Source organism: Pongo abelii, chromosome 11 (genome assembly GCF_028885655.2).
Source record: "Pongo abelii isolate AG06213 chromosome 11, NHGRI_mPonAbe1-v2.0_pri, whole genome shotgun sequence".
NCBI lineage: Eukaryota > Metazoa > Chordata > Mammalia > Primates > Hominidae > Pongo > Pongo abelii.
In genome coordinates this window covers 128,880,906-128,908,076 of record NC_071996.2, presented here as the reverse complement: position 1 = coordinate 128,908,076, position 27,171 = coordinate 128,880,906, and the positions used below count along the sequence as shown (strand labels likewise).

The 27,171-nt window shown below is 35.4% G+C and overlaps 1 protein-coding gene across 1 annotated transcript in view; it reads right to left on the bottom strand.

Annotated features, from left to right (window-relative positions):
• NYAP2 (neuronal tyrosine-phosphorylated phosphoinositide-3-kinase adaptor 2) overlaps window positions 1-18,480 on the bottom strand; it is a 299,686-nt gene extending 281,206 nt beyond the window's left edge. Inside the window, exons 1-3 of the mRNA XM_024243674.3 lie at window positions 17,956-18,480; window positions 17,168-17,650; window positions 9,120-9,357 (exon numbers count right to left, since the gene is read on the bottom strand). Of these exons, the coding sequence (XP_024099442.2) occupies window positions 9,120-9,340 (221 nt within the window). The 5' untranslated portion in view covers window positions 9,341-9,357; window positions 17,168-17,650; window positions 17,956-18,480. The remainder of the gene's footprint in view (window positions 1-9,119; window positions 9,358-17,167; window positions 17,651-17,955) is intronic.
• Between the last annotated feature and the right edge of the window lie 8,691 nt (window positions 18,481-27,171).

The following is a 27,171-nucleotide window of genomic DNA, read 5'->3' as shown; positions in this document are numbered from 1 at the left end:
CCTTCAGGGACCTTCTATGTGCTAGGAATGCTCCCCAATACGACCTTTTCTCTCCACATTCCTTCTTCCTTAGAAATCTGTTTTTCCTGAGATCTGCATGGCTTCTCTCCTCACTTATTACTTCAGGTCTTTACTCCAATGTCACATCCTCAGTGAGTCTTTCCCTGAGCTTATTTTAAATTGCACTCTCCCTATGCCCCTGACCTCCAATTCTCTAGTTTAGTTTTTTTTTTTTTTCACAGAATTTGTTACATTTGCACTTACTCTATATTTACTTGTTTCTTTTTTGTCCTCCTTCTCCACCTCCCAATCCCCTACCAGATTGTAACTCCGATGAGGACAAGCATGTTTTGGTATTCTGTTCACCATCTTATCCCAAGCACCCAGAGCAATGACTGACATATAATAGATGCCCAATATATGCTTAATGAAAAATTTAATATGGAAACAAAATAGCTATGCAATACATGTAAACATCAACCTAATAGAAAATTAAGAAGTCTCCTTGGTAACAGCCCTCTTCATTCTTTGCTGAACCACTTCATTTTTTATTCAAACGTCAGGATATGCTGAGTGGTATACTTAGCCCCAAATCAGAGACGAAAATGCAATTTACTAATTAAAATAATGGATTTTAAAAACTTCTTTTTTATTTTTTAAAACATCTTCCTTGTACATCTTATTGAAATTGCTTTCCTTTTTCTTTTTTTTTTTTTTTAAGTGATCTTTTTTTCTGCTTCCTAGAAGGCTGGCTACATTCACATTCCAGTATGGACATGAATATTCCATTGTGTATTTCCAAATATGAGCATTATTGAGAATAACTTTTAACTAGAGGCATGTGTTTCAAGCAGAGATTCATTTTGAGGGGGGACTTGATTTTCCTTTTATCAATTCATGACTAAAATTAATTTTAAGGTAACCCATACATGTATAATGAAGACATTTTCTTTAGGCTACCTCAAAGTTAGAAGCCTTGGAGCAATTTTATTAGCATGCTCAGGCTCTATTCTAGCAGTTTCATTTGTTACATTACACACATTCTCTAGGAGACATTGCATTTTTAGTAGTTCAAAAAGTCCCCTGACTCATAGCCTTACTCCATAATAGTTTCTTTTTCTTATGGGTTTTTTGGAAACGTTTTACAAAGGCCATCTTTAGTTAAAGATATCCTCCAATAGCTTGAAGAATATAAAAAATAGCCCTCAACAGGAAACTATTGGCAGTCAGTCTATAACCATCTCTCCATATTTAACATTACTTTTCAAAGAAAGATTACCTTAAATTCTCCAACGGGCTTCTGTTTAATCACTCAATTTGCCATGGTGTTGGATGTTTGGAAGGTCCACTCTTCACTGCAATTTCCTCTGTCAGAAGAGCTTAATTCTCATGCTGACTGAGTAGCTCACATGGGGCTCTGTTCTGAAAGGCCCCTCCTCTTGCCAACATCTGTCTATTTATTTCAGATATAGAACAGATACTGAGCTTCTTAAAATGTAAAATAAGTGCTAGGTCTAGGAGATAATTAAAGTTAAAACAACCAAAAGTATAAATAGCTCTTGAAAGGTACGTGAGAAGACTGAAGGAGGCTTACCCTAACAGGCACCTTTAAAGGAATTTTTTAAATGTCGTCTCTAATCTGTCCTGGCAGGTGACTAGATGAAAAACCCAGGATTATCTCTATTACTAATATAAGTATAATGTAAATTGTAAATTTATAAATTCTGAAGTTTGTATTAAGCATCTTGGGAACCTTGATGGCTCTAACTGAAAACAATAGGCCAGCAGGACAAATGCCATTTTGACTTGTATAAGGGGACTCTTTAGATTAACTTTTCCCATGAGCATTGAAAAAAATATATAGAGCACCTATCATAAGTTAATTCATTTAGAATCAGCCTTGCAGATTAAACTTCTGGCTCAATAAAGAATTCTTCTGGTCTAATCGTATGGTTTGAGGAATAAAAAACTTGCCCGTGCATTTGAATTTTTAACCAAAATTACTCCCATATAGGAATATCTTGTTTAGCTTTGAGGAAGAAAATCTGGATGCATGATTTTTACATAAAAACAAGCAAAGCAGCTTCAGGTCCCCTGAAATGATTAATAGAAAAGTGATTTGAATTAATCACAAACACAAGAGGAAGCTGAAATTAGAGAGGGTTATTAAGATACTGGCTGCTGTTTAATCTCACCCGTTATCAACACATTAACCTTGTTTTCTCTGCCTGAGCACTAAGTCCTACAGCAAAATTAGGTCAGAAATTCACATCAGATCAGATCAGCTGATTCATTCCAGCAAGACCCTGACATGCTGCAGATTTGAGTTTAATTCTAGATAGGAGGATGGCTGAGGGCTTTTTTTTTTTTTTTATGTTGCTCAAAGCATAGATTAGTTATACAGTATTTCTGTGCTACCTGTAGAGTATTCCCAAATACTCTTAGGCAAGCTGGTAGAGTATTTCTTAAAGTTGACAGTGTGTTTCCAAACCTTTGTTTAACCATGCTTACTTCACTGTGCAATGGGGCTTAAACACTCCTTTTCACGTAGAAATAGAGTATCTCATTTTTCTACATGCCTCCAATTAAAACAAATCTAATAATATTAGCTATTCATGACCAAAATAGCTATTCATGGTGCAATGAGCAGGTATATCATTCACAAAAATGCACTTCAATAGATGCTATTTCCACAAAGTCTACTGCCACAAATCGTGGGTATGATCCCAGAAGTCATTACTATCTAAAGAGGATTTATGTAACTGTTAACATTTCTCTAATAAGAGCTCTCTGTGTAATTATGTCTTTGGGTAAAGTAGTCATTTAAAATATTAACCAATTCAAAACTTGGATATCATAGCCATTTGCTTTTTGGGCAGCAATGTATTAGTAAAGGAAAAACAAATATTTTCTTCATTTTTATTTTTGTTTTATTTTTCTTCTTGGTCCAAAGGATGGACTTTAGTGGTTCTTTTTGAGTAACAGAAATACTGAATCTTTCAAATAGAGATAGCTTTCAAGTATATATAGTAATATGCAATTGCATGTATTTTTTTAAAGGAGCTGTAAGTAATCTAATTCCATTTCTGTCACTTTTAAAGAGGAAATATAACCTCATATAGATCCCTTGAGGGCATCCACAGGGAACAGAGACATTCCTAATCAGCCTAAGTAGTCCTTTGTGTCAGAACCACTTTGCTAAAGTCGAGAGCTGTCTTCCAGATTCACAATGTTTTGGAAAATTTAACTAATGCAGCATTTGTTTGATTAGAAAAAAAAATCCTACCCTTACCTATGGTAGATATGATGCTCACAAAGACATGTACTGGGAACAGATTTTCCTGTTGCTTTCAATTTAAAGGATGTTTCCTATATTGCTTTTAAAATACTATAGCTAATAGCAAAATGAGACAGTGCAGGGACCAGTTTCAGATTTAAGAAAGAAAACTTTGTTTGAAGGGACTTTTTGTGCATTTAGCATACCAGATGATCTTTGGATTGCCTGTCCTTCTTAGTGAATATCGTCACTTGATGCCTAAACCTGGTGGCCTGTAAATAGTCAACTCCAAGGAAGGTGTTCACAGATACACCCAGGTACTGCCTTAAGGGATGTTTGTGGCTGGACTCTGTTCTCGTTGGTCACTTGCCTCCTTCTCACTGGCTAGTTCCTGAGTGTGTCAATGGTTCAATACACGACTATCCTTCCTGTTTCTTACCTTTTCTCTCATTCACATGATAAACTGGGATTTTGCAACCCATCTCAAGGGAACTCATTTGTGTGAAGCTATAGGTTTTGTGTGTTTGTTTTCTTATAGGTTTCTCATAAAAAAGTAAATCTCATTTAACAGTGCCTGCACAAAACCATTAGGATTTAAAATAGCAGAAAATATGAGCTACTAAAATATTTTTCATTCTCTATTAACTTGTTTCCTTTAAGTCTTTTTCTCTCTTTCTCACCAAATGTTATTTGAAGCTGTTAAGAAAAACACTAAGAGCATCGCTTTTTATTTATTTGATATTTTTTCACCCAGCCAGACTTTTGAGTAAAATCCCATTTGAGAAATGGAAGTGAAGGTATGAGAAAGTTAATAGTGACAAGGTGTTCAAGTTAGTTTAAAAATAAGGAATTGGGTTCAGAAAGCCTAAGTGACTTAGAACACTGAGAAAGTGATGAGGATATTCTTTTTCTAAGAGCTCAGTGTTTTAAGCTTCCCAGCTTCAGCACAAAAGGCATTTCAGCACATATGTGATCCAGAAGGTCAATCATATGAAATCCTATTTCCATTTTTTAAGCAATCCTTGGCAGTCTGCACGTTTCTGAAATTGCAACTGGCATATTTCACAGAGAATTATCATCAATGCCTTTTCAAGGTCAAACATGCCCCATCTTTAGATTTTCAGCATGTATATTCTATACACTAAACAGCAGTATATTTTTAAAAAGCATTCAGTAGATATGTTACATAATTTTAAGTAATTAGACTATGTTTATTAATGCCTCATTGAATTCTCTCTACTCAATGTAAATTGCATGTTAAAAATATTAAAACGTGTTAGGTTTAGATGCTGGTCCTCTGTATCTTTCACCATCCCTGGAATCCCAAAATGCCAGTGTGACTAGGATCTTGCTATGGACTTTCTCAAAATATTAAAAACACATTTTTTTATTAAGAACATGGCAGCAATTCCAAAATTGTAGTTTGAGGAAATAATAAAAGACTGTTATTATTTTTAAATTGTCAGAACTCCAAGATATCCAGTCACTATATGAATCAAATAAAATTGAATTTGGATGTTACCATGAGTACTGAGACTAGATCACTTGAGATTCCACAGCTCTAACTGTAAACAATAGGCCAGCAGGACAGACGCCAGTCCATCGTAAGGAGGTTTAGGACTTTAGCCTCCTCCTCCTGTCCTATTTTTTATTTGTTTATTATTTTTTTTGGCCTGTTTCACTTTTCTCTCTCCAGCTTCCTCCCTTACCTATCCAGATACTATCTCTGTCCTCACACTGTACGTGGGTCCTGATTTTGGAAAAGAAAGACACTTGAGAAATCTCAACAACTAGAAAGATTTACTAGTATTATGCCCCCTCCAAAGATATTTATATTTTAAATTAAAATTCTAGAAAAATATGTTGGGGGAGGGAGAGTAGGAAAGAAAGGAAGGTTCTAGATAGTAAGACACACACTACATTTTTCAAATCCTAGTGCATGTGCTGACTGTGAGGACAGTAATAAAATAGTGTTTGAGATATGATTGACCTCACCAGGTTTGAGGCATGGCCCACAAATGACTGTCTCCCACGTGTGCACCTGATCAGGGTTCCTGCTGCCATCTGAGTCTCTACCTGTGATTGTCTTTGAGGTGAGGTCTGAGTGTGTCCTGATGTGAGTAATTCCTCTGTGCCTCCGCAGTGCAGGCATGGAACAGGCTTCCATCTTGGTTTACTTTCCTAGCCCGCTATTTTCCGACTAGAGCTTATCCTAGACCCAAGCCTCCAGCTCTTCTCCACTTGGCAGCTTTAACTGTACAGAAACTTTTGGAGAAACAGGGAGAAGGGACTGTTCTTTAATTCCACCTTTCTGTTTCTTTTTCTACTATTCTCAGCTGCTCTGACGGTTTTTCACAAATTTTACCTCCATAATTTGGCTCCTGATTTAAATCTGTATATTGACTTTAGAGAACCAGTTTTGGGGACTTTTCATGCCAGTTTTTAGTCTTTCATTCATTCATTATATATTCATCCACATAATGTGGCATCTGTCCTCTTACCACAGCTGAGCAGTCCGTGCTCCATCTAAAATGTTCTAGACGCCTCTTTTCCTACCTACTCAAGGACACTCTAACAGTAATTTTTCCCTTTCTCTAAGTCATCAATATTTCTCTTTCTGCAGTAATCATTCACAACCACATTTTAAATATGCTGATTTTTCTCCCTTCTTACAGGAACAAAATTTTTATTAAAAAAAAAAAAAAGCCGGGAGCAGTGGCTCACGCCTGTAATCCCAACACTTTGGGAGGCTGAGGCAGGCGGATCATGAGGTCAAGAGATCGAGACCATCTTGGCCAACGTGGTAAAACCCCATCTCTACTAAAAATACAAAAATTAGCTGGGCATGGTGGTGCATGCCTGTAGTCCCAGCTGAGGGACTGAGGCAGGAGAATCGCTTGAAACTGGGAGGCAGAGGTTGCAGTGATAAATGATATATAAATGATAATATAATATTATTATAGTATAATATATTATTTATAAATTATTTATAAACAATAAATATATTATTTGTAAATAATTATTTATATTCCGCTTCAAATCCTTTATTTTCATTCTGTTGCAAACATAATCCCATTGAGTTTTGTTCCCAGCCCTTCAACGAAATTGTTTTTATTAATAACACAAATGTGGTAAAAAGCAATGGTCAGTTCTTAGGCTTCAACATATTTGATGTATCAGCCAAATGTCTCTCTCTTCTTTAATTGCTTTTGACACTTCACTCTAAGGCATCACACTCCTTTGTGGTCCTCCCCTCTCACTAACCGTTCTTACTGAATTCTTCCACTGTTCCTATCATATGAGCAATCAGGTGCCTCCAGGGGGCAATCCTGGGTTCTTTTATCATCTCTATTTAAATTTAAGTCCTTGGCTCATGATGGTGAAATCTATAGACTACAACTCTCACATTTGTACCTTTGGCTTGGAATTCTACCATAGCTCCAGATTCTTTACTCAACTGCCTTTCCATCACCTCCACTTGGACATTTAAAAGGCTTCATAAAATCATCATACCAAAGCTGAGCTCCTGTCCCCCCATCAGTTACCCTAAACTTGCTCTCCTTTTAGTCTTTGCCGTTGCATTAAATGGAAACATCATTCTACTAGCTTAGGTAGAAACAAAATAAAGTAGAAAACAACAACAGAACAAACCTGAGAGCCACCTCTAATTAATTCTTTTCTCTTGCTCAACTACTGCATCTTGTCAATCAGAAAATTCAAATGATGCCCATAATTTGATTATTTTACACCACCTTTACTGCTATCCTCTCAATGCAAACCAACGTTATCTCTCAACAGTTAGGACACAACAAAATGATGTACTTCTGTCTTTTGCTCTATTCTCAAGTAGGACTAAAATTTTATCTTCTGCTTAAGGGGTGAGTAGAAGTGAATGTCTCCAGATCGTGTAAGACTTCTTCAATTCAATGTGTGATCTGAGTTATCTTTACTTGCATGTTATTAACATAGTTCTGAAAAATATTGCTTTATCAGACTAGCAGGAATCAACTCAAAGTTCACATAAATGGATTACTTAGACCTCACTTATTATGTAATGACAGGGTTTTGCTGTGTCTCCATCTACCTAAATTTCTGTTCCTAAGTCCCTTGGACTTTAGTTCTCTGAGGTTATGCCCCTTTTTGAACACTTGACAGTTAAGCACCTAAAAATTAGCCATTTTTGTTGTCTTAACAACTATGAATCTTTAAATAGAAATCTACTGAAGCTTGTTAATGAAATACAGAAGCTAGTAATAGAGTAATAAGCACACTTTGGGTGTTCTGTAAAAGCTAATGGAATGATCCAGAAAATAATTTTATTTATATGCTTCTAGAAAAGGATTTATTATTGAGTTTTAATGCCAAGATTACAAACTTCAGATTTTAGAGTTTTGAAGTTACTTTCAAAAACATGTAGGCCATCCGTTGTATTTTGAATTTTAGAAAACTCAGATTCATAAAACTAAAGTTAAATGCTCACACACAAAAAAATGTCCATCAAAAATACTTCACAGAAAAAAAAAAATGTCCTAAGAAGGCATTTATACACTCTAGAAAAGAATTGTGATACCAGTTAAAATTGGTTAGAAATCAAAATAACATAGTCCTCAACAACAAATTAGTTGACTTCAAATACAAATACATGCAATTGTGAAAATGTTGATCAATTATGCAATTTCTATACCTGATAATACATTTTCATTTTAATAGTCTAGAGAAAAAAGGTTTCTCTTTTAAAACAATCTTGTATACCATTCCTTTCTATTTCTAGTTTTTTGCTTTCAAATCATTCTCTCTCTCCATAAAGTTATTTTTAATTAAATTATTGGAGTAGTGTGATCTTACCTAGCTTCTTTATAAGCATGAACAATTCATTTTAAGAGAACATTTTGGTTTTTTAAAAATCATAGCGTTCAGAGATGATAAGCAAAAGTATTAATGCCAGATTAGATGAAAAATCTCCCAATTAACCATCAAAATATCTTTCATATTATTATTATTCAGTTATCAAGCTAATTGATATGGATTAAGTCCCTATATTCTGGATTTTGCACTTAGTAAATGAACTTTATTTGAAGAAACAGGACTCCATCTGACACAGGTGTCTCCCTGTACCACAAGAAGACACACACACATGCAAACTGAAAACATTGTAACATTCTTTTTAAAAAATCAAAAGATATGCATTCTTCTTTTGGTGTCAGTGCTCTAGGAAATTTAACCTCAATTTGGAAGGCCGCCATCTGGGGCTCATCAGCTAGTAGCTGGTAGGTTTTGCATCATAAAAGTAATTCCGTTTGAACAAACTTGTGGCGCTTGGTACCAAACAAGAAATTTAACAGCCATAAAAGTCTGCATAGGGAGAGCACACCATGAGGATTCTACCTGCCTTCAGAGGCTCACATAAGTATAATTATTGATGTGTCTTGGCCATAATCTAGAAAGAAGATGAGCTCTATTTAAAGGTAAGAACTATAACCAAAGGCCATTAAAGGTAGGGATTTTCATCAATCTTGGGCTATTAAAGGGTTTGTGTGTTCCCTTGCATCTTTGCCAAGAGGTTATTGAGTATGAGCTTTTGTTCAGAGGAAATTGAACTTTTCCCCATCTGTCTGTAGCTGCATATGCACACACACAAGGAAATAACTTTTGTTAGCTAAGGATGCTGTTGGCAGGGTGGGTGGTGTTTTTGTTATAGTTGAGGGGTCGCTTTCATATGCTCTCACCAAGTCTAACTGACTCTGGAAGACCTTTTCTGACCAAGTGACAACATCACGACTTTAGCAGCCCTCACGGACTTTCTCATGTGCACAAAACTCGAAATAATTTTATTTATATTTACCGCTTTATTGCTTCTTCTTGTCTTCGGCGTTTTTCATTCTTCTCTTTCAAATAGGCCAGGTTAGTTTCATTTCTCAAGCGATCATTCTCTCGAGCAATATCTGATGCATTCTGAATAACCAAGCCATCGTAGGCCTTCATCCCCATATCCTCAATGTACTGGAGAAATGTGTCCAAAGGGTCTTCCTCAGGATTAGAACTCATCATCTTGGAGGATATCATGTAAAGAGGAACACTGCCTGCAGGGTGAGAACACATTTTACTTTTATCCAGGGTGGGGAAAAAAGCAAGGTGCTGTTTATTATCCCTAACAACTCAAAACTCCAATGATTATGGCCAAATCCAATTGGAGAAAATATCTCACTAGAATAATTACAACCAGAATATTTGAAGTAAATATTAAATAAGTGCTACCTGAGTAGCAAACCTTCTCTCAAAGCAGCAACACTAGCAGGACAAAGGCCAAAGCTCTTGAACTGAAAGATGATGGGAAGGTGTAAATACTGTATGCAAAGTTAAACATTTGGTTTGCATAATTACAATAATAATTTTGTTTCTTAAAATGTGTTTTCACACAAAGAAGGTATATAAGATCCAAGCTTCATGTATTTCTGATTGCCATAAAGACTTTTCTGTTCAATTTCAAGTAAAATGATGTAATTATTTGGAAATAACTTTTGTACATATATGTGTTTTCCTTAGTTTTTGAAATTAAAATGTATGAATCTGAACTATGTATGCAAAATATAATAGTAGTAAAAGAAAAACACATTTCTAATATAACTTGTCCAGAAAAGAATCCTTTTTAACTCTTCATTTCTTTCCATAATGTTCCTCCATAATGCCTTCATACAACAACTAACATATCATAGATCACTAGGACCACATTAGTCCTGACCAGTCTGGTAATTCAAGCATTGACAACTGTTGTCTCATTGTTACATGAAGTTTTCAAAACTTGAGCCTCAGAAAGGATTACTGAGAAACCAAAATTAAATCAAAACAAAACAAAAAAGCATAGGAATTTCAACTAGTATATATTACTCTCAACTGTAAAATGATGCTAGTAATAACTCCTACCTCCTGCTGATGTGAAGATTATGAGATGAAGACTGTAAATAATTTAGAACAAAGTTCAACAATAGTAAGTATATAATACTATTAGCTAACATTATCATTAAAAAGTATGACCTGGCAGCAATAGTAATGTCAAATGGATATGTGTGGCTAGATGGGTAGATGGACAGATGGATGGAAGGAAGGCTTACTGTCCTAATTGCATATTAATTGTGGTACAAGAAACTGGTATAATTGAGTCAGATTAAAAAACCAAAAGCAAAGTCAATTAACAAGGGGAAAAAATTCTCCATTCAAAAGTTATCAATTCCCTTGCAGGTTTTACTTTCTTTACAAGACTTAGAAAGATATTTTTAAAATATCAGCCCAACTATTTGATGTAAAACTCCCAGACTTTCACTTTTTCGATTACAAATAATTTTCATTCTGATTTTTTTACAGGTATAATCATGTTCCAAAACCTGGATAATAACTATGGAAATTTTACTTCTCATCAGACTTTATTAGCATTTCAGCTGCCAGTCAATCCATATTTGATTTGGAACCCATCCTGAATTTAAGGATTTTTCTCTCCTATCTAAGAAATTATTGAAACTGGAGTCTAGATAAGGTTGTTTGTTAACTCTTGATTTTTATGTTAAGTTTTTGTATGTTTTGTTTTATGTTAAGCTGTAATGGGTTAGCAAATGAAATGGCCTTTTAATTCCAACTATCTGTGTAATTGAATTGTATTTTACTATCAGTCCATCAGATTAGATGCTGACATGATGGACATTAAGAATAGTAAATTCATGCTACAAATGATTGCAATTTGGGGAAAAATACAAGAAAATGATTCTGAGAGCTAAAGCATTGCCATTGTCAGGAATTCACTTCTACCAAGGACTTTAGCACTAGGAGTGCCTGGATAAAAAAGATCAGCATAACTTCACGACAATTAATTCTACCCAAGTTAAGCAAGCCAAGTCACTATTACAAGAATTCTAGAGATAATGCCTCCGGCTGGAAGATGATCACTCCTTCTTTGCCCTCTAGCAAAATGGTATATTTCCCAATTAAATAAGGCATTATTACCCAAAGGTTTTATTTTTTTTCCTTAAGTTTTCCTCCAACCAAAATGACACCAGAGATTCCTACGCAGTTTATATATTCCAAATATCAACAAGGTTATTTGTTTACCTCTGAAAGTTAATTACCTTCCTAAGTGGTGTTTCAAATTGGCTGGAATTTAAATTATTTTTGTTCTGAGAAATTATTAACCAATAATATTATAAAGTATTTACACTATAGAAAGATGCTTTTAAAAACAAAAAGGAGATCAAATTTTTTGAGATGAAAATGAACCATCACATCTAGTAAAACTTCAAAGTAATGAAAATTGAATAAATGTTTGTACACATGCTCCTGCCACCTAATTCTAGAAAAGTATTAAATTCCATGACCATTCATTTTTTCAAGTGTTTGCTGAGCACGTGTTATGAAAAGCCCTAATGAAGGCAGAATTGTGTCCCTCTAGATGTCTTCATGGCAGTGTTAGAGCAAAATAAATAAATAATTTCAATTCTTGTGACTAGTGTTGATTTAGGTGGACTTCACTAGTTGGTCATACATGTTTTATTTTCTCTGTTTTTAAGGGTGAACAAGAAATATTTTTCAACAATCGTGTTTGGTCTCCGAAAATGGTCACAGGCCCTATCAATGTCTAAACATCATACTTCTTTGTTTACTTGTCCACATGTAAAAAGTATAATAGTTTTTAATATTGAGGAGGCTGTGAGGCTGTCCTGAAGGGCATGGATAAGGAGGCTGGCAGAATGGCCTAGAAACCCCAGTGAAGGTACCTCTAGCTCTAAAACTTTGTACAAGTTAATTACTGTTTTTAAAGTTCAATTTCCACTTAAAAAAAAAAAAAGTGGTTGGAATAGACTCATGTTGTGAGTATTGAGTTAGAAATGCATAAAAGTATTCCATAAATTTAACTATAATTTATAGTCACTAACATTACTGTTTCCCAATTCTTAAATGTGGCTAGAATTATATTTAATAATAATATAACCCCTTGATAAACGTAATTTTACTTTGAAACAAAGGTGAGTACAATGTTTATTGTAGTGCAACTTCCTTAAACATGCATGTGTAAATGTGTAAATGGAGGCCAGGTTAGGAGTTCATACATTCTTCCCCCCAATCAAATCTATATGGACAGCCCCACATAACCATTGTCCCGCATTGTCCACATCTAGAAAATAAAGAAACTGGGACATATGGACCACGAAGCTCATCCCATCTCTCAAACCCTAGGTCTCCACCCTTCCAAGCCAAAAGTCTTTCTCAGGCAACTGAACTATGAGTAAATAGATTCATGGCCTCACTAGAGAAAAGAGAACCTTATGTTCATTGTCTACTTCATTACAACTGCTACCAATTCAAAGCAGTGAGAACCCACAGACAAGTACAACCATAAATCTCTTTGTTTTTCAGAAATTTATATTTACACCTAAGATAGATACTGAATAAGGTATGTTGTAAACCATCAAAAACTTGGCTGCATTTTGACTGTTAGATATTAAGTCAAGTTTATATCTGGCCCTTAAATGACAATTATGTATGCAAGAATTTTATAAAGACTTGCCTTGAACATCTAATCCTATGTCAGCATCCTAGAAGACCCTATTTGTTAAGAGGCAAATGGCCCCTCTCCTCCAGGTAGCATCTTTAGCTCTGTCTCAGTAAGTAAGGGAAACTGGCTTACTGGACCATTAACTGGTGCATGGGGTATTTGTGACAACAGAGTGGGTGAGACTAAGGTGGAACTCTGGCTTTTCTACAGGCATCCCTTTTAATTGAGTTCATCCCCTTTAATTGAGTTCATTGAGTCTGTTGCCATTTTTGCTCAAAACAAATTAGATATTTTAGCCCCTTCCCTGCTCCCTGAGCATTGGCTGAAAACAAGCATCCATGGTCTTCATTTAGAAGACAGATGTGTTCTCTTGGCAATGCACAATGTTGATACAAGTAGTGCAACACTGTATGTGCATTCCTTGAAATTTGTGGCCAACATTTAAAATTTGTGTCAGGGACACTCCTGGGAAAGCACCTAAAATGACCAAGATCAGATTTCCTGTACAATCTACAGATACCTTCACATCCTCCCTCTCTGCCTTTCCTCCACTGTTGTATTCTGCATTCACAAAAGACTCTTTTTGTTTAAGTTTTTAGATTACTGTATCTAGAATCATCACCATTCTAATATAAGTTAAAGATGTTGGCTTTCACACAGCTGTATGGTTAATTTTTCAGCTTTATTTTATTCTTTCACTTTGTTATTTACATCATGTTGACCACACCCTTCACAAAGATCACTTTGTATAATACTGTGACACTTCCCAAAATTTGAAATTTCATTCCACCCAGCTAAATTGCACCAAATTAAACTGGTTTAATTCTCACCATAAGTTAAATACTAAGCATTTAACTGTTTATTGAGTTAACCATTTTCTTATTTTCTTTTGTGCAAGGCCATCATTATACTTTACCAATGCTGAACCTAGAGCTGAAAGTAACATTCCATTTCTTTACAATTGTTTCCACTGAAATAAAACTACCCATTATATACACATGTGGAGCATAAGCTAAGTCTGATATGTCAAAATAGAACTCATAGAAACATTAAAACATTTAAAAAATGACTCGTTTTTTCTTTTTCTATAGTTTCCTGCTACTGCTTCCACCCAGAGAAGTCAAGAAGCTAAGACACTATGTGACCCTTAGTTCCGAAGCTTAAAAAAAAAGCAGCATTTTTGAGAAAGATGTGTATGCAAAAGAATCAAACTAAGATTATAGATTTATGTGGGCTATTCCCATTGTAAATTAAGGTATCAAATGTGTGTGGTCTCAATCTACCAGAGGGTATTTAATGTGGCACCAACTAATATCAAGATTGAGTTCCCCAAGGTATAGAGGGCTTTTGATTAATTCCAAGATATTGTTGAATCAAGGATGTACAAAGAGTCAGATAAATATTAGGCATGCCATCTTCCTTCTCATACATGGTTAAGCATTTCTTTTCTCTTTGCTTCAGAGCAAATTTCTTCATGAGTATAATTTCATACATTGTGATATCAACCACTCTAACTCTATAAGGACTGACTAGAATGGACATGTACACTGATTTGTCAGGCAGAGCCTTCCAATGGGCAATTTATCTCCATTTACCAAAAGCAGAGTTTTACAGGTACTAGTATCATCTGAGTAAGTTAGTCCAGTAGCCTTCATAGGCACAGGTCCTTTTATCTTTTATTAAGGTATTTATCTGGAATTTCTGATATGGAGCTATTCTCCATCTGAAACTTTTATTTTCCAAGATATAAAGTTGTGATAACTCTGTTAATCTGGTTATTTGCTACATATACTAAGTAGTGGAGGGAGAAAAGGCTCTGTTTTGGGAGAGAATGGCTTCCTAATCCTAATACCTGGAGCTTTATGAGAAGCTTCCTTAATTTTAGGCCACAGTTAATCCTACAAGATAATCTTATAGCTATAATAAGATAGTTTATTTTGTGCGATTATTATAATGCTACTTGTGACCAGCCAGAAGAACATAATACACAGAATGGAACAAATGTCCTGATGGAAACCTAAATATTTTACTTTTATTGTACTTCACATTTGTGTTTTTATTTTATTTGCAGAGGGAGAAGTTTTCTGGTCTCCACCTTTATATATTTCTGAGCTCTTTAAACCACACCTGTCTCAATGTTGTGAGGAAGTTATTAGAATTTGAGTTATTAAGATTTGAGTTTCCTTCCTACTCCAATCATTGCATCCTCTTTGAGGTAGAGAATCCTACTTTTTTTCTAGTAGTATTGATCCAATAAAAGTTTCCCAAGGCAATTTTGACTATTTTTTGTTGTTTTTGTTTAGCAGGAGAAAAAGATCTTTTACAACTTTTGCGTGTACTCAAACCAATTTGAAAACACATTGTGTATGAAAATGTAAGTATTTAAATAATCAGGCTTCTGATACATATGTAAAATACATATGCAAATTAATATTTAAACTTTGCTGACTTCACATAGGACCAAATCATCAGACTAGCCAGGTTATAACCCATAACACATGTAAACCATGTCAAAATTTTTTTCTGATAAAATCTTATAATTTGTCAAGCATTACTCCTATAATTTCACTTTGATTATGCTTGAAATCCTACTCCCTACTCCACAAATGGTCACACTCATTTTCTCATTCTCAGTGTCATCAAAATGCAGCTGTTCTGCCCAAAATGGGAAATGTTGAAGTTACAACCAAGAAAGCTTGCTAAAGTGACTACAAAGACACTGATTGCTTTTTTCTCAGAAAGCAGATTACTTTGCAGTGAGTTTTTCTCCACTATCTCTCTTCCCAAAATGAGTAAGATAGGCATAAATCGTGTTAATGCAGTAGCATGATGAATTGGTATCTCCCCCTCATCTTCCAGGTTGTCATGGTGCTGTTTGCCCATGGTGTAAAAAGATTGTACATTTCCATTAATATTGGAGACTTATGCAAAATGCCAGTGGCTGAGATACTTTTTGGAGGCTTGGGCCAAATGGTTCCAGATGCTTACAAGGCATTATTTGCAAAGTAGATGTAGTCAGTCTAATAAATTGCTGACTGGAGCTACAGTGGGAACCATCTAATTGAATAGGGAATCTATAATTTATTTATTTTTTTAAACAATAACCAACCTTCTGGTGTCTAGGATTTTTACACTTCTCTTTCTAAACTTGACTGATGCTTCAAGTCCTCAGGCTTCTCCACTGTCCCTTGTGCAGTTGCAATATTTTCCTCTGGTCTGTTTCCACTATTCTCTAAACTGTCTATGTCCTTCACATAGTCCCTTTCTTTGCTGAGTTGGCTCATGTATGTTGCACTTTCCATAGGAAAACAAAATAATTTCTGCATTTGTGGACCACATTTTCTCATTAATTTGTGTAATTAGTGCTTGACAATATTTAAATAAATGGGAACATTGTCTAAAATGTGAAGAATTAGGAAGAGAGTTAATTTTCACTCTTTCTCTATATTTGTTATTCCACACTACTTGGTTATAAATGCTTGGATGTTAAAATGACTAAAACTACATCATGTAAGCTTTTCAGAATTTCATTATTTTTTGGCTATATTTAGAAAAAAGTCCAATTCTATGGTACCAAAAGAACTTTAGTATTTCCCAATGATAGTGAAAAATATTATTTTATGTAACAGTTTTTCCAGATATGAAATACCCACATGTCTTGTATTTAAAATATTGCTGAGTAGTTGGAAAAATTAGGACGGAGACACCCCAACAAAATAAGAACATGTCCCAAGTAAAACAAGTCCACCTAAAGTTTTACAGAAAATATTTATTGTGATGAGGCTAATAAAATCTTTCTGACGTTGAATAGTATTAAAAAATGTTTCTCAAAGAGGTTTATGTCTAATCAGTCAGGAAGAAGCAGTGTCGGCTTTGCTGTTTGTGTGGTAGTTTTGAATTTTGGAGGGTACTGTGTCTTTTTTTCCTGAGAATGTAAAATTGGGCTCTCACTGCTGACACAAATGTGCTAAGAGACTGTTGTAAAATATTTATGGTATGGAATAGCGGATAAATAGCTAGCATGCACAACTTGAATGCCAATTAATACCCTGGAAAACATTTTCGATGCTTTTAATAATTCAACATGGCTTATTTTACTAATGAAAATCTAGTTTAACCATTTCCATGGTAATGTAACTAAGTGGGTAAGGGAGTAAAAATAGCCTCAGGCTCACTAAAGCCCTGGATGCCTTCACTGTGGCTTTATTTCTGCTCCACCTAATAAGGCATGCAAACTTCAGCATTAAGTATCCCTAACTAAAATCCATTCCATTTTATCACCAGATTGCTTGATCTATTTAGTGCTGGATTCGATTAGCATGCTTAGAGAATCTGAAAAATGAGATACATACCAAAATTTAAGTCCCCAGGGAGAGCTAAGTGCAATAACCAGAAGGTGACTTGTATCTGTCAGAGCCCTCTCTCACGGTTGATCTCAGGGCAGTTCTGTAGGAGTAATCCAGCACCATAAGAAATAGACTTGTAGTTCAGCTCAGTGTTTCTTCAATTAAAGTGCATTGTGTCTGGATGGGAAAAGTGTCGACTCCCAGATTCTTCATCACTAGATCAGAGCATTCTTGATGTCCTTCCTATCAGATAAAATGGCCTTTAAAGTTTGCTAGGAAGATGCAGTGGCGGAAGACAGGTGCTTGCTTCCTTAAATCGACATTCGGAGAAAAGAGGGCATAGCTAATGGGTGGGGATGAACACACAGCCCCTCTCCTTCCAGGTCCAGCAGGGAAGAAATTGAATGATTTTACCCACTTTGCTACACAGATGATTACAGGACCAGAAGCAATCACCAAGCTGGCTAATGTACCTCATTTGATTATATTCTGCGAAGACAAAAATAAATGAAAACAAAAAATCAGAAACATCCTTTCTAAATGTCTCCTTTCAGCCAAAAAGATGCTCTTTCTCATTGCCACTTACATACAGAAGGTTTGGAGCAGCCCAGCTTGTGGCATAGTCCCTCCCCCGTGACAACCAGCTCTCTCTCTCTCATTCTCTCTCCCTCCACTCCCTCCCTCCCTCCCTGCCCCTGACTCCCTCCCTTCCTGCTTCTCTTTCTCCTCTCCAGCTGCCTTAGTCTGTTGAAGCTGCTGCTGATTAATCAGGGATTCTGAAACAAAGAACCTACCTTCTGAAATAAGCAGTAATCTTTCTTCTCTGTTTCTGCAATCCGTCTGCATTGAACGGCAAGGCTGCCAGCGTTCTAGCACCTTGGATAGTTCCTGCTCACTAGGCCCATTGGAAAAGGGAGAAGCAACTGAAGAAACTGCAAGAAACCGGAAAGCGGCATCGTTCTACTTTGGATTTCGGCTCCCTGGGGGCTCCCATCCTCATTAAAGGCCTCACATCTAGGCAACAGAACCTCTCTCTTTTATCTAACTGACCTGAAGTCTGATTAGTAAATAATAAAAGGAAAAGAGGGTAAAGAAACACCCTTCATTTATATTCACTGTAGCACCAATTCAGTCTTTATGGAGAGGAAAAATATAAATCCATTGAAAACAAATGTTCTTACTACAGAGAATGGTTAAGTTATAAGCATTTCACCCCTGGCGTGGCTAATGAAAATGAGCAACAACTTAAATGGAACATCTAGATCTCAGTTTGATACCCTTATTTGATATCAATTTTGCCTCCACCCTCCCTGCACAGCCGAGCCATGCACACAATTACTGCTGACGTACTTCAGGCTGCTGCTTGGGGAGAGAGGGGAGGAGCCTTTTAACCTCATCAAAACAGCTTCATGCCACCTGCTCCCATGGCATGAGAACAAAACTAGCCCACTTAGAAAGAACATGCACAGCACACACGTGTGTGGAACAAAGGTCTTACTCGGACTGCACATTTTTTTAACTAAAATAAGATGCAAAATAATTATGACATGTATGTCATTAATTCCCATAGACTCATTGTTAAAATTAAAGTCATTCTATTTCTGATATTTCCCAAAGACTCTCTTCATTCTGTTCTTAATACTCTACTGAATATATACATATATATCACATTATATACCACAACTTACATATGTGAGTGTGTTTGTGTGTATTTGTATTTATTAAGCTCAAAGTTTTTCTCATACTTGCTCCTCCTCAGTAAAAACTAAAATGTACATGTTTTAATCTATTAACTTTGCACTATGATAAAAGTAATAATATATAATATGTTTCTGATGGATATGAGCTTAAAAAGCAATTTTGATGGGAGGAGATGTGCTTATTATTTGATAGTGACTTGTAGATTTTTCCCCTCACATTCTTTTTCAGCAACTCACTGTAAATGACCTTCACTTGCAGGTTGGTTTTCCCGAGTGTTTTTTAACATCTATATTCATAACCAATGTCTTAGAAAATAGTTTTCTGAATTTAGTTTTTAATGAATCGACAGACCACAAAAATAAACAAGTTCACCTGTCTAATTCTTAAATGTCACCTGTGACTGTGCTATAATTTTCTTAAATCATATTTCTTTAACTTGTAAGTACCTGGGGAAAAATAAAATCAACACATTACATTACTATAAAGCTGTTCTATTTTAGATGTTCTGAAGTGCATTCCTGAAGCTCATCACTTATTTCTTGGTCTTTGTGTATCTAGCTTTCGGTTGGAACAGGACATCTGTTTAATTTTAAGAAGGATTCTGCAAGATTAGATAGATGAAAAGAAAAGAAGGAGGAGAAATACAAATGAGGAAGAGAAGAGGCCACACCTTTCTCATCTTCTCTTCCCCCATTCCAATGCTCTCCCTTTCCTTCTCTCTCTCTCTGCCTTATGAAGGTTCTAAATACTTAGCACATTGCTGAAAAGTGCCTCAAGCACCACTTATAAACTAGTAACAGCCACCACACTGTGATCAAGAGGTTTACTAATGTGCCATTATTTTTGGTAGTGAAGTGTTCTCATAGATGTTGTCTTTCAGCACATGACCAAAGGTGGAAAAAATTCTTTACAAAAAAAATTATTGACAGACATTTTAGAAAATGGAAATACTTTATCATGACTGATAATTTTGCCATTCTGGGGGTCTATATTTTGAACTATAGAGAGCTTGAATAAGCTCTAGTGTAAAGCCCATTTCTATATATTAGAAAAACACTACCAAGATAAGTAAACTGATTTATTTCCAAGCTCACGTTTATTGCCTCATTAGGATTAAGACCCAAGGTCCCTGGGCTCACTGCAGGTCTCCTCATCTTTGACCAGTACAGTGGTTCTCAGTCCCCTTGACTTCATGCACCAATATAATCCAAACAAAGTGAGGAGAGGCTGACATACAGTTGCCAAGCATAAAAAATGAAGAATCTGCCATTTCCTTACCACAAAAATTCAAAAGTAAAAGGAATCTTTATACTAGAATAGAGAAAGCATATTTATAACAATAGATGGTCTTTTAAGTTTCATATATTCAACTTTAGGAAAATATATCTTTTTCTTCATTTCCTTCCTTCCTTCCTTCCTCCCTCTCCTCCTTCCTTCCTTCCTCCCTCCCCTCCTTCCTTCCTTGTTTTGTTTCTTCTATCTTTCCTTCCTACCTTGCCTCCTCCCTCCCTCCCTTCCTCGCTTCCTTCTTTCCTTCCTCCTTTCCTTCTTTGCTTCCTTCCTTCCTACTTTACTGCCTCCCTGCCTTTCTTTTCTTTTTCTTTCTTTTTCTCTTTATATTAAAGAATAGTGCTTGAGAATCATCACATTTTACCAACCCCATTTTCTCAATCCCACACTTTCCTCATTCTAGGTGTCAATGTCACTGACAGGGCAATATATTCTCTGGAGATATATTAGCATATAGGAGTTTATAAAACCTTTGAGGATCGTGCTGAGAAAGACCCCAGAACTACTTTAGGTCTCACTGAATGAAACAGCAAAGTATCTTTACTCTTGCAAGTCATCTTAGAGCCAAATGCAGAACTCACCTCTACTCATTTCAATAGTATCTGGAGAAAAGTGCGTTGGACAAAATTTAAGTTAAAAATCCTCATATCGGGAATAAAGGTATAGAGATATTTAAAAAGCTCAAATTATACTCATGCATTGGTTTATTTCTTGTGCATCTTTATAAAATACATGGATGTTTCTATTCTATTTCTATTCTATTGAATAGAATAGACATCTTATTGATGTCAATAAGAAGTCATTGAGCTACCTGATGACTTGATATTTCTTTTAAAGTTCTTTAGTCAGGGTAGAGTTTAGCTCTTTTGGTTACACTATATTAACAGAGTTTGATGCTTTGGGGGTTAAATAGGTCCCTTCAATGAACTTGGATAGACCAGAAGAGTCAGCGCCCTGAAAATGCTTCTTATTCTATACATCAGCCAGATGGTGGAAAGTGCTTGTTGTATAAAAGTGATGTAAATGAGAAAAGTGAGAATTGAAATAGAATAATTTAGTTACCTAAATTTTAAAGGATTTATTCAAATACATGAAGTGAGGATGAACTCTCTGAAGTCATATCAAAATTTATCACAAAGCCTTTCTAGTTTTTTTTTTCCATGATCTGTACTCTTTCTATTATTCTTTTCACATTTAGCTTAGGAAGGTGACCCCTCTGTTAAAATGAAATTATTCCACTAAGGAAAAAGCTAATCTCCTTCCCATCCAATCAGGATTACTAACCCTTCTGGTAATAGCGTGAAATGAAAGTCTTGGTCGAATGAAAACCATATGCTCCTCGTGATTTTTGCCTATAACAATGTAGATGTCGACAGAAGTCATACATATGACTTAGGGGTTGTGGGGCAGCAGATGGTGATATGGGTGCTCCAAGATCCAGCATACTCAGTAGCTAAAACAGAAAGAAAAAGTAAAAGATTTATGGTCTAATAATACACACAAAATCTACATTTATAGTGCCAAGGGGGAAAACTGGCAATAAATGAAATATTCCCCTGGCAAGAGATGTAGGAATAGATCCAAACATCCCTCCATTGTTTTGTCCAACAGATATTTTCCAGTAAAGATTTCAGAAATACCATCAATGTATTCATCGCCATACTAAAAATGATAAAAAATATTGCTAAACAAGGATCCATATATTCTAGTGAATCAGACACCCCCACTCCAACCAACCATCTCTCTTCTTTGAATGAACAATATCTATACTTTTCAAAAGTCAAATATGTCTTACTCTCATAGTTTGTCCTAATTTACCACATTCAAACTGGATGCTTGCTCTCTGTATTATGAAATATCCAGTATAATTAAAAATAAAGTCATGAATTTTTTATACTCTACCAAATATTTCTATTTCATTGTTCAAATGTTTTTGCCTAAGAGTCCTTAAGAGTGGAGCCCTTCCTTTCTGTTCCCATGGCCCCAGCTTATTGATTGCGTCTAGCCAGTGGTAGGGATTTATTGAATGAATGCATGACTACATAGCTCATCTGGTGACATGTTCTGCACAAGTAGAAAATTCAAATGTATCCATATAATGAACATGAAATCGTCTTTTTTTAAAATAAAAGTATAAATGGAAATTTAAATATAGAAGTAACCAAACTAAACTCCAAGTAAGTGAGGAAGAAAAATATTTCCAAAGGGACTCCATAGTTTTTCTAACTAAAAATGCAAAATAACCAGTTTGAAACTTACTAGAAATAATAAAATTGCTCCATAGGAAGACCAACTGAATATATGAACATAAGGATCATATTTAGAGAAAACAGTAAAATTTTTCTAAGATACTGCTTTAGTCAACTCAGGTTTTGAAAACAAGATACAATCGACTGAGTGGCTTAAATAACAGAATTTTATTTTTCACAGTTCTGGAGCTTGGATAGTCCAAGATCAAGGTGCTGGCAGATTTGGTTCCTGGTCAGGGACTCTTTGCTGGCTTGCAAATTGTACCTTCTGGCTGTGTGTCCTCACATGGGAGGGAGGGAGGGAGGGGGAGAGAGAGAGAGAGAGAGAAGAGAGAGGAGAGAGAGAGAGAGACTCTTCCTCTCCTTACAAGGACACTAATCCCATGACAGGGGCCCACTCTTTTGACCTCTTCTAAACTGTATTCCCTCCCAAAGGCCCCACCTCTGAATACCATCACAATGGGGAGTAGAGCTCCAGTGTATGGATTTTGGGGCAGACACAAAGATTCAATTCAAAACAGAGACATAAAAAAGATACGGGAAATTATAGGAATTCCTTGTTCTTGAATAGGAAGAATAAATTTAATAAATAATTACTTCTTACTAAATTCACTAGAGTGAATGCAATTCCAATTTAAATAAAACTGTTTGGTAGGCCTTGAAAAGCTATTGGCAGAGATGTGCTTGACTAAATATTAAAATATCCTGCAAAGCTTTATTGATTTTATTGTAGTATGGCACAAGACTTGATTGTGAATCTATAGAAGAGGTTAGAAAGTGCATGGAAAATATATACAACTGTAGGTATTTAGCATATAAATATGTCATTGCATATTAATAAACAATAAAATTGAAAAACAGAGAAATGTATACATACACAATGAATTTTCACAGTTCCTTACATAAAAATAAATCTAGACACTTGCAACACAAAATGTGGTCTAAGAACCTACAGCATCAGCTCATTAAATACGCAATTTGGGTCTTTCCCCAAAATGTCTGTCTTAGTCTGTTCAGGCTGCTATAACAAAATGTCATAGACTAGGTGGCTTAAATAACAGAAACTAATTTATCACAGTTCTAGAGAGTGGAGGTCTGAGTTCAGAATGCCAACATGCTTGGGTTCACCATGGTGAAGGCTCTCTTTCTGGTGTCCTCATATGGGGTGGGGGAGAGAGAGAGAGAGAGAGAGAGCTAGCTCTCATAAAGTCACTAATCCCATCCTGAGGGCTCTATCCCATGACCTAATTACCTCCTCAAGGCCCCATCTCCAAATACCATCACTTGAGAATTTAGGGTTTCAACATACAAATATGGGGGGACACAAACACATAGTCCATAACATTATCCAAGTAAGGATCTGCATTATAACATATGCCTAGGTGATTGGGGGTACATATTAACATTTGAAAAAAACTGTTCAAAGAAATTTCTCTGATGATGAAAACGGTATATATCTGCACTGTCGAAAATAATAACCATCAGCCTGATGCCGTAGCATGAACCTGTAGTAAGCCTGCTTGGGAAGCTCAGGCAAGAGGATTGCTTGAGCCCAGGAATTCAAGGCCAGCCTGGGCAGCGTAAGGAGACCTAGTCCCTGAGAAAATAAAATATAATATAATAGCCACTAGCTACACATGGCTATTGAGCACTTAAACTTTGGTTAATACAATTGAGGAACCACATTTTAGATTTTATCTTAATTAATTTAAATTTAAAATGCACATGTAAATAATGGCTACCATATTGAACAATTTAGCTCCAGACATCTGAAATATTTGTATATAAAAACACTAATTTACTAAAAGAAACTTTAATATGATCTTAGAGTGGAGATGGCCCATCTAAAGATAACTAAAGATAAAGTTTGAAAAAACTAAGTGATAACAAAGAAAACTGAATACGTAAAAATGTAAAACATTTTTTAAAATTTATTTTTAACCTTTATTTTAGGTTCGTGGGTTCATGTGAAGGTTGATTATATCGGTAAACTCATGTCATGGGGGTTTGTTGTACAGATTATTTCATCACCCAGGTATTAAGCCTAGTACCCAATAAATTTCTTGTGTTCATCTCCCTCAAGTGAACCCCAGTATCTGTTGTTCCCTTCTTTGTGTTCATGAGTTCTCATCATATAGCTACCACTTATAAGTGAGAAAATGTGGTATTTGGCTTTCTGTTCCTCCATTAGTTCAACCATTGTGGAATGCAGTAGGGTGATTCCTCAAAGAGCTAAGAGCAGAGTTACCATTCGACCCAGCAGTCTCATTACTGAATATATACTCCGAGGAATATAGATCATTCTACCGTAAAGACATATGAAAGTGAATGTCCATTGCATCACTATTCACAATAGCAAAGTCATGGAATCAACATAAACACCCATCAACGACAGACTGGATAAAGAAAATGAGCTACATACCCATCATGGAATACTATGTGACCATGAAAAAGAATAAAATAATTTCTTTTGTGGGAACATGGATGGAGCTGGAGGCTATTATTCTTAACAATGTAAAACATTTAAGTAGGAAAAGATTATAAATAAAGTTAACAGTTACATATTTCTATATTTTATTATAAATAAACAAGAATTAAACACCATAGTACTAACAAGGGCAAAGAAAAGGAATGGGTCAATCATAAATAAGAAATTGAAATGGCAAATACATACAAAAAATATGTTTAACCTTATAGTAATAAAATGAAAATTAAATCAACAATGGGTCTTAGTTTTTCATAATAGCTCATGCTGGCATATATGTGGAGAAATGAATGGTTGTGTAAATGCACGCAACCAAAATGTGAGGAAATTTGATACAGTTTCAATTTTTTAATGTGCACAGCCTTTGAAACAATAATTTTACTTTCAGGACATGATAAGTGTGCCAGACTGTATATTTGAGACTATTCATGGTTTGGAATAGAAAAATGTTAAAACTTCCTATATGTCTAAAAACAGGAGCTTGAAAGATAAGTTATTACATAACAATTAAAATTATAATATAGATCTATATTCATTTATGTGAATGTGGGTATTGTGAGGAGGGCAAGACCATTAGCTCTGAGAAGGAATCACTGGGCTGGTATACTGCTTACCCTGTAACCTGTGTGACAATGGGAAAGATACATAATTTCTTGCTGCCTCAATTTCTTTATCTGAAAATGACAATAATGATAGTATAAACTCACATTTATTTTGAAGATTAAATTAATTATATGTAAAAGCCTATGTAAAATAACTACATTTAGAATTTAATAAGTATCAATAAATGCTAGCTGATCTTTTCTAATTTTTATTTTTATTTTAAGTTCTGGGGTACATGTGCAGAATGCGCAATTTTATTACATAGGTAAACATGCGGCATGGTGGTTTGCTGCACTTATCAACCCATCACCTAGGTATTAAGCTCAGCAAGCATCAGCTATTTTTCCTAATGCTCTCCCTACCCCCACCCCCTGACAGACCCCAGTGTCTGTTGTTCCCCTCCCTGTGTCCATGTGTTCTCATTGTTCAGATCCCACTTACAAGTGAGAACATGCAGTGCTTGGTTTTCTGTTCCTGTGTTAGTTTGCTGAGGATAATGGTTTCCAGCTCCACCCATGCCTCTGCAAAGGACATGGCCTCATTCCTTTTTATGTCTGCATAGTATTCCCATCAATGATAGACTAGATAAAGAAAATGTGCTACATAACACCATAACTGATATTTTAATAGATGTAATAATAGTAATAAGAAATCTCCCATTAGTTCATGAGAGGCCGTTTAACTTCCTTTACTATTTCACTTGAAATACTGTTCCTGTCTTTCATGACATTGGATTATTCTGTTTTTCCTCTTATTTCAATGACTTCTTTCTCCTGGTCTCTTTTGCTGACTCTCTCCTCTGATTAAGTTCTAAATGTTGGAAAGCTCCAGATCTCAATCTTGGCTCTCTGTCCTTTCTCTATGCGTATTTTCTTCCTGATCCTTCAGTCTAAAAATGAAAGCCACCAGTCACTTATTATTACATCGACTGGATACATTTCATTGCAAATATGTACCACCATTTGAATGATCTTGTTTACACACACATATGTAGGATATATTCTTACTACTGGTAATTTTATTAGTTTCTCCTTACTAAGATGCAAGCCCCATGAGAATAAGAACCTTGTATGTACTTGTTCATCTTTGCATCCCAGCATATAGATCAGTGTCTTGTATAAGAGTTCTTGAACTAAAATTTATTGAATAACTGTATTACCTAGGAAATAGTATCTTTTAGAATATGTGCATACATATAATGCTTTTGCATAAACATAATATTCACAATAACAACAGTAATAGCAAGCACATACACAATGTTTATTATGTGCCCTACTTACATTAACTGAATAGTTCGATCACTACTCTAATTTTAAGAGATAGGCACTTTAATTCTTCTCATTTTAAAAATTAGGATATTGAGGCAAACAGAGATTAAGTGATGTCTAAGGCTATGCAACTATTACATGTAGAGGAAAATACATATTACAGAAAAAAATAGCATAATTTTGTTTATATTTGGCATTTGTCTATTTTTTATTTAAAAATAAATGTCCGTATTGCTTAGTTCTCCCCAACAGGTGTATACTGTTTTTACAATAATTTCATATGGTGATTTTAGGGGAAATGTAAAATCCTATCTTCACAAAACTCCCCCTGAAAGAAGAGACTTTGGAATCTGTGGGTTTCCACTTATTTTTAAAATGAGAAGGCTGGGTCAGGAGGATTTGTGAAATAGAAAT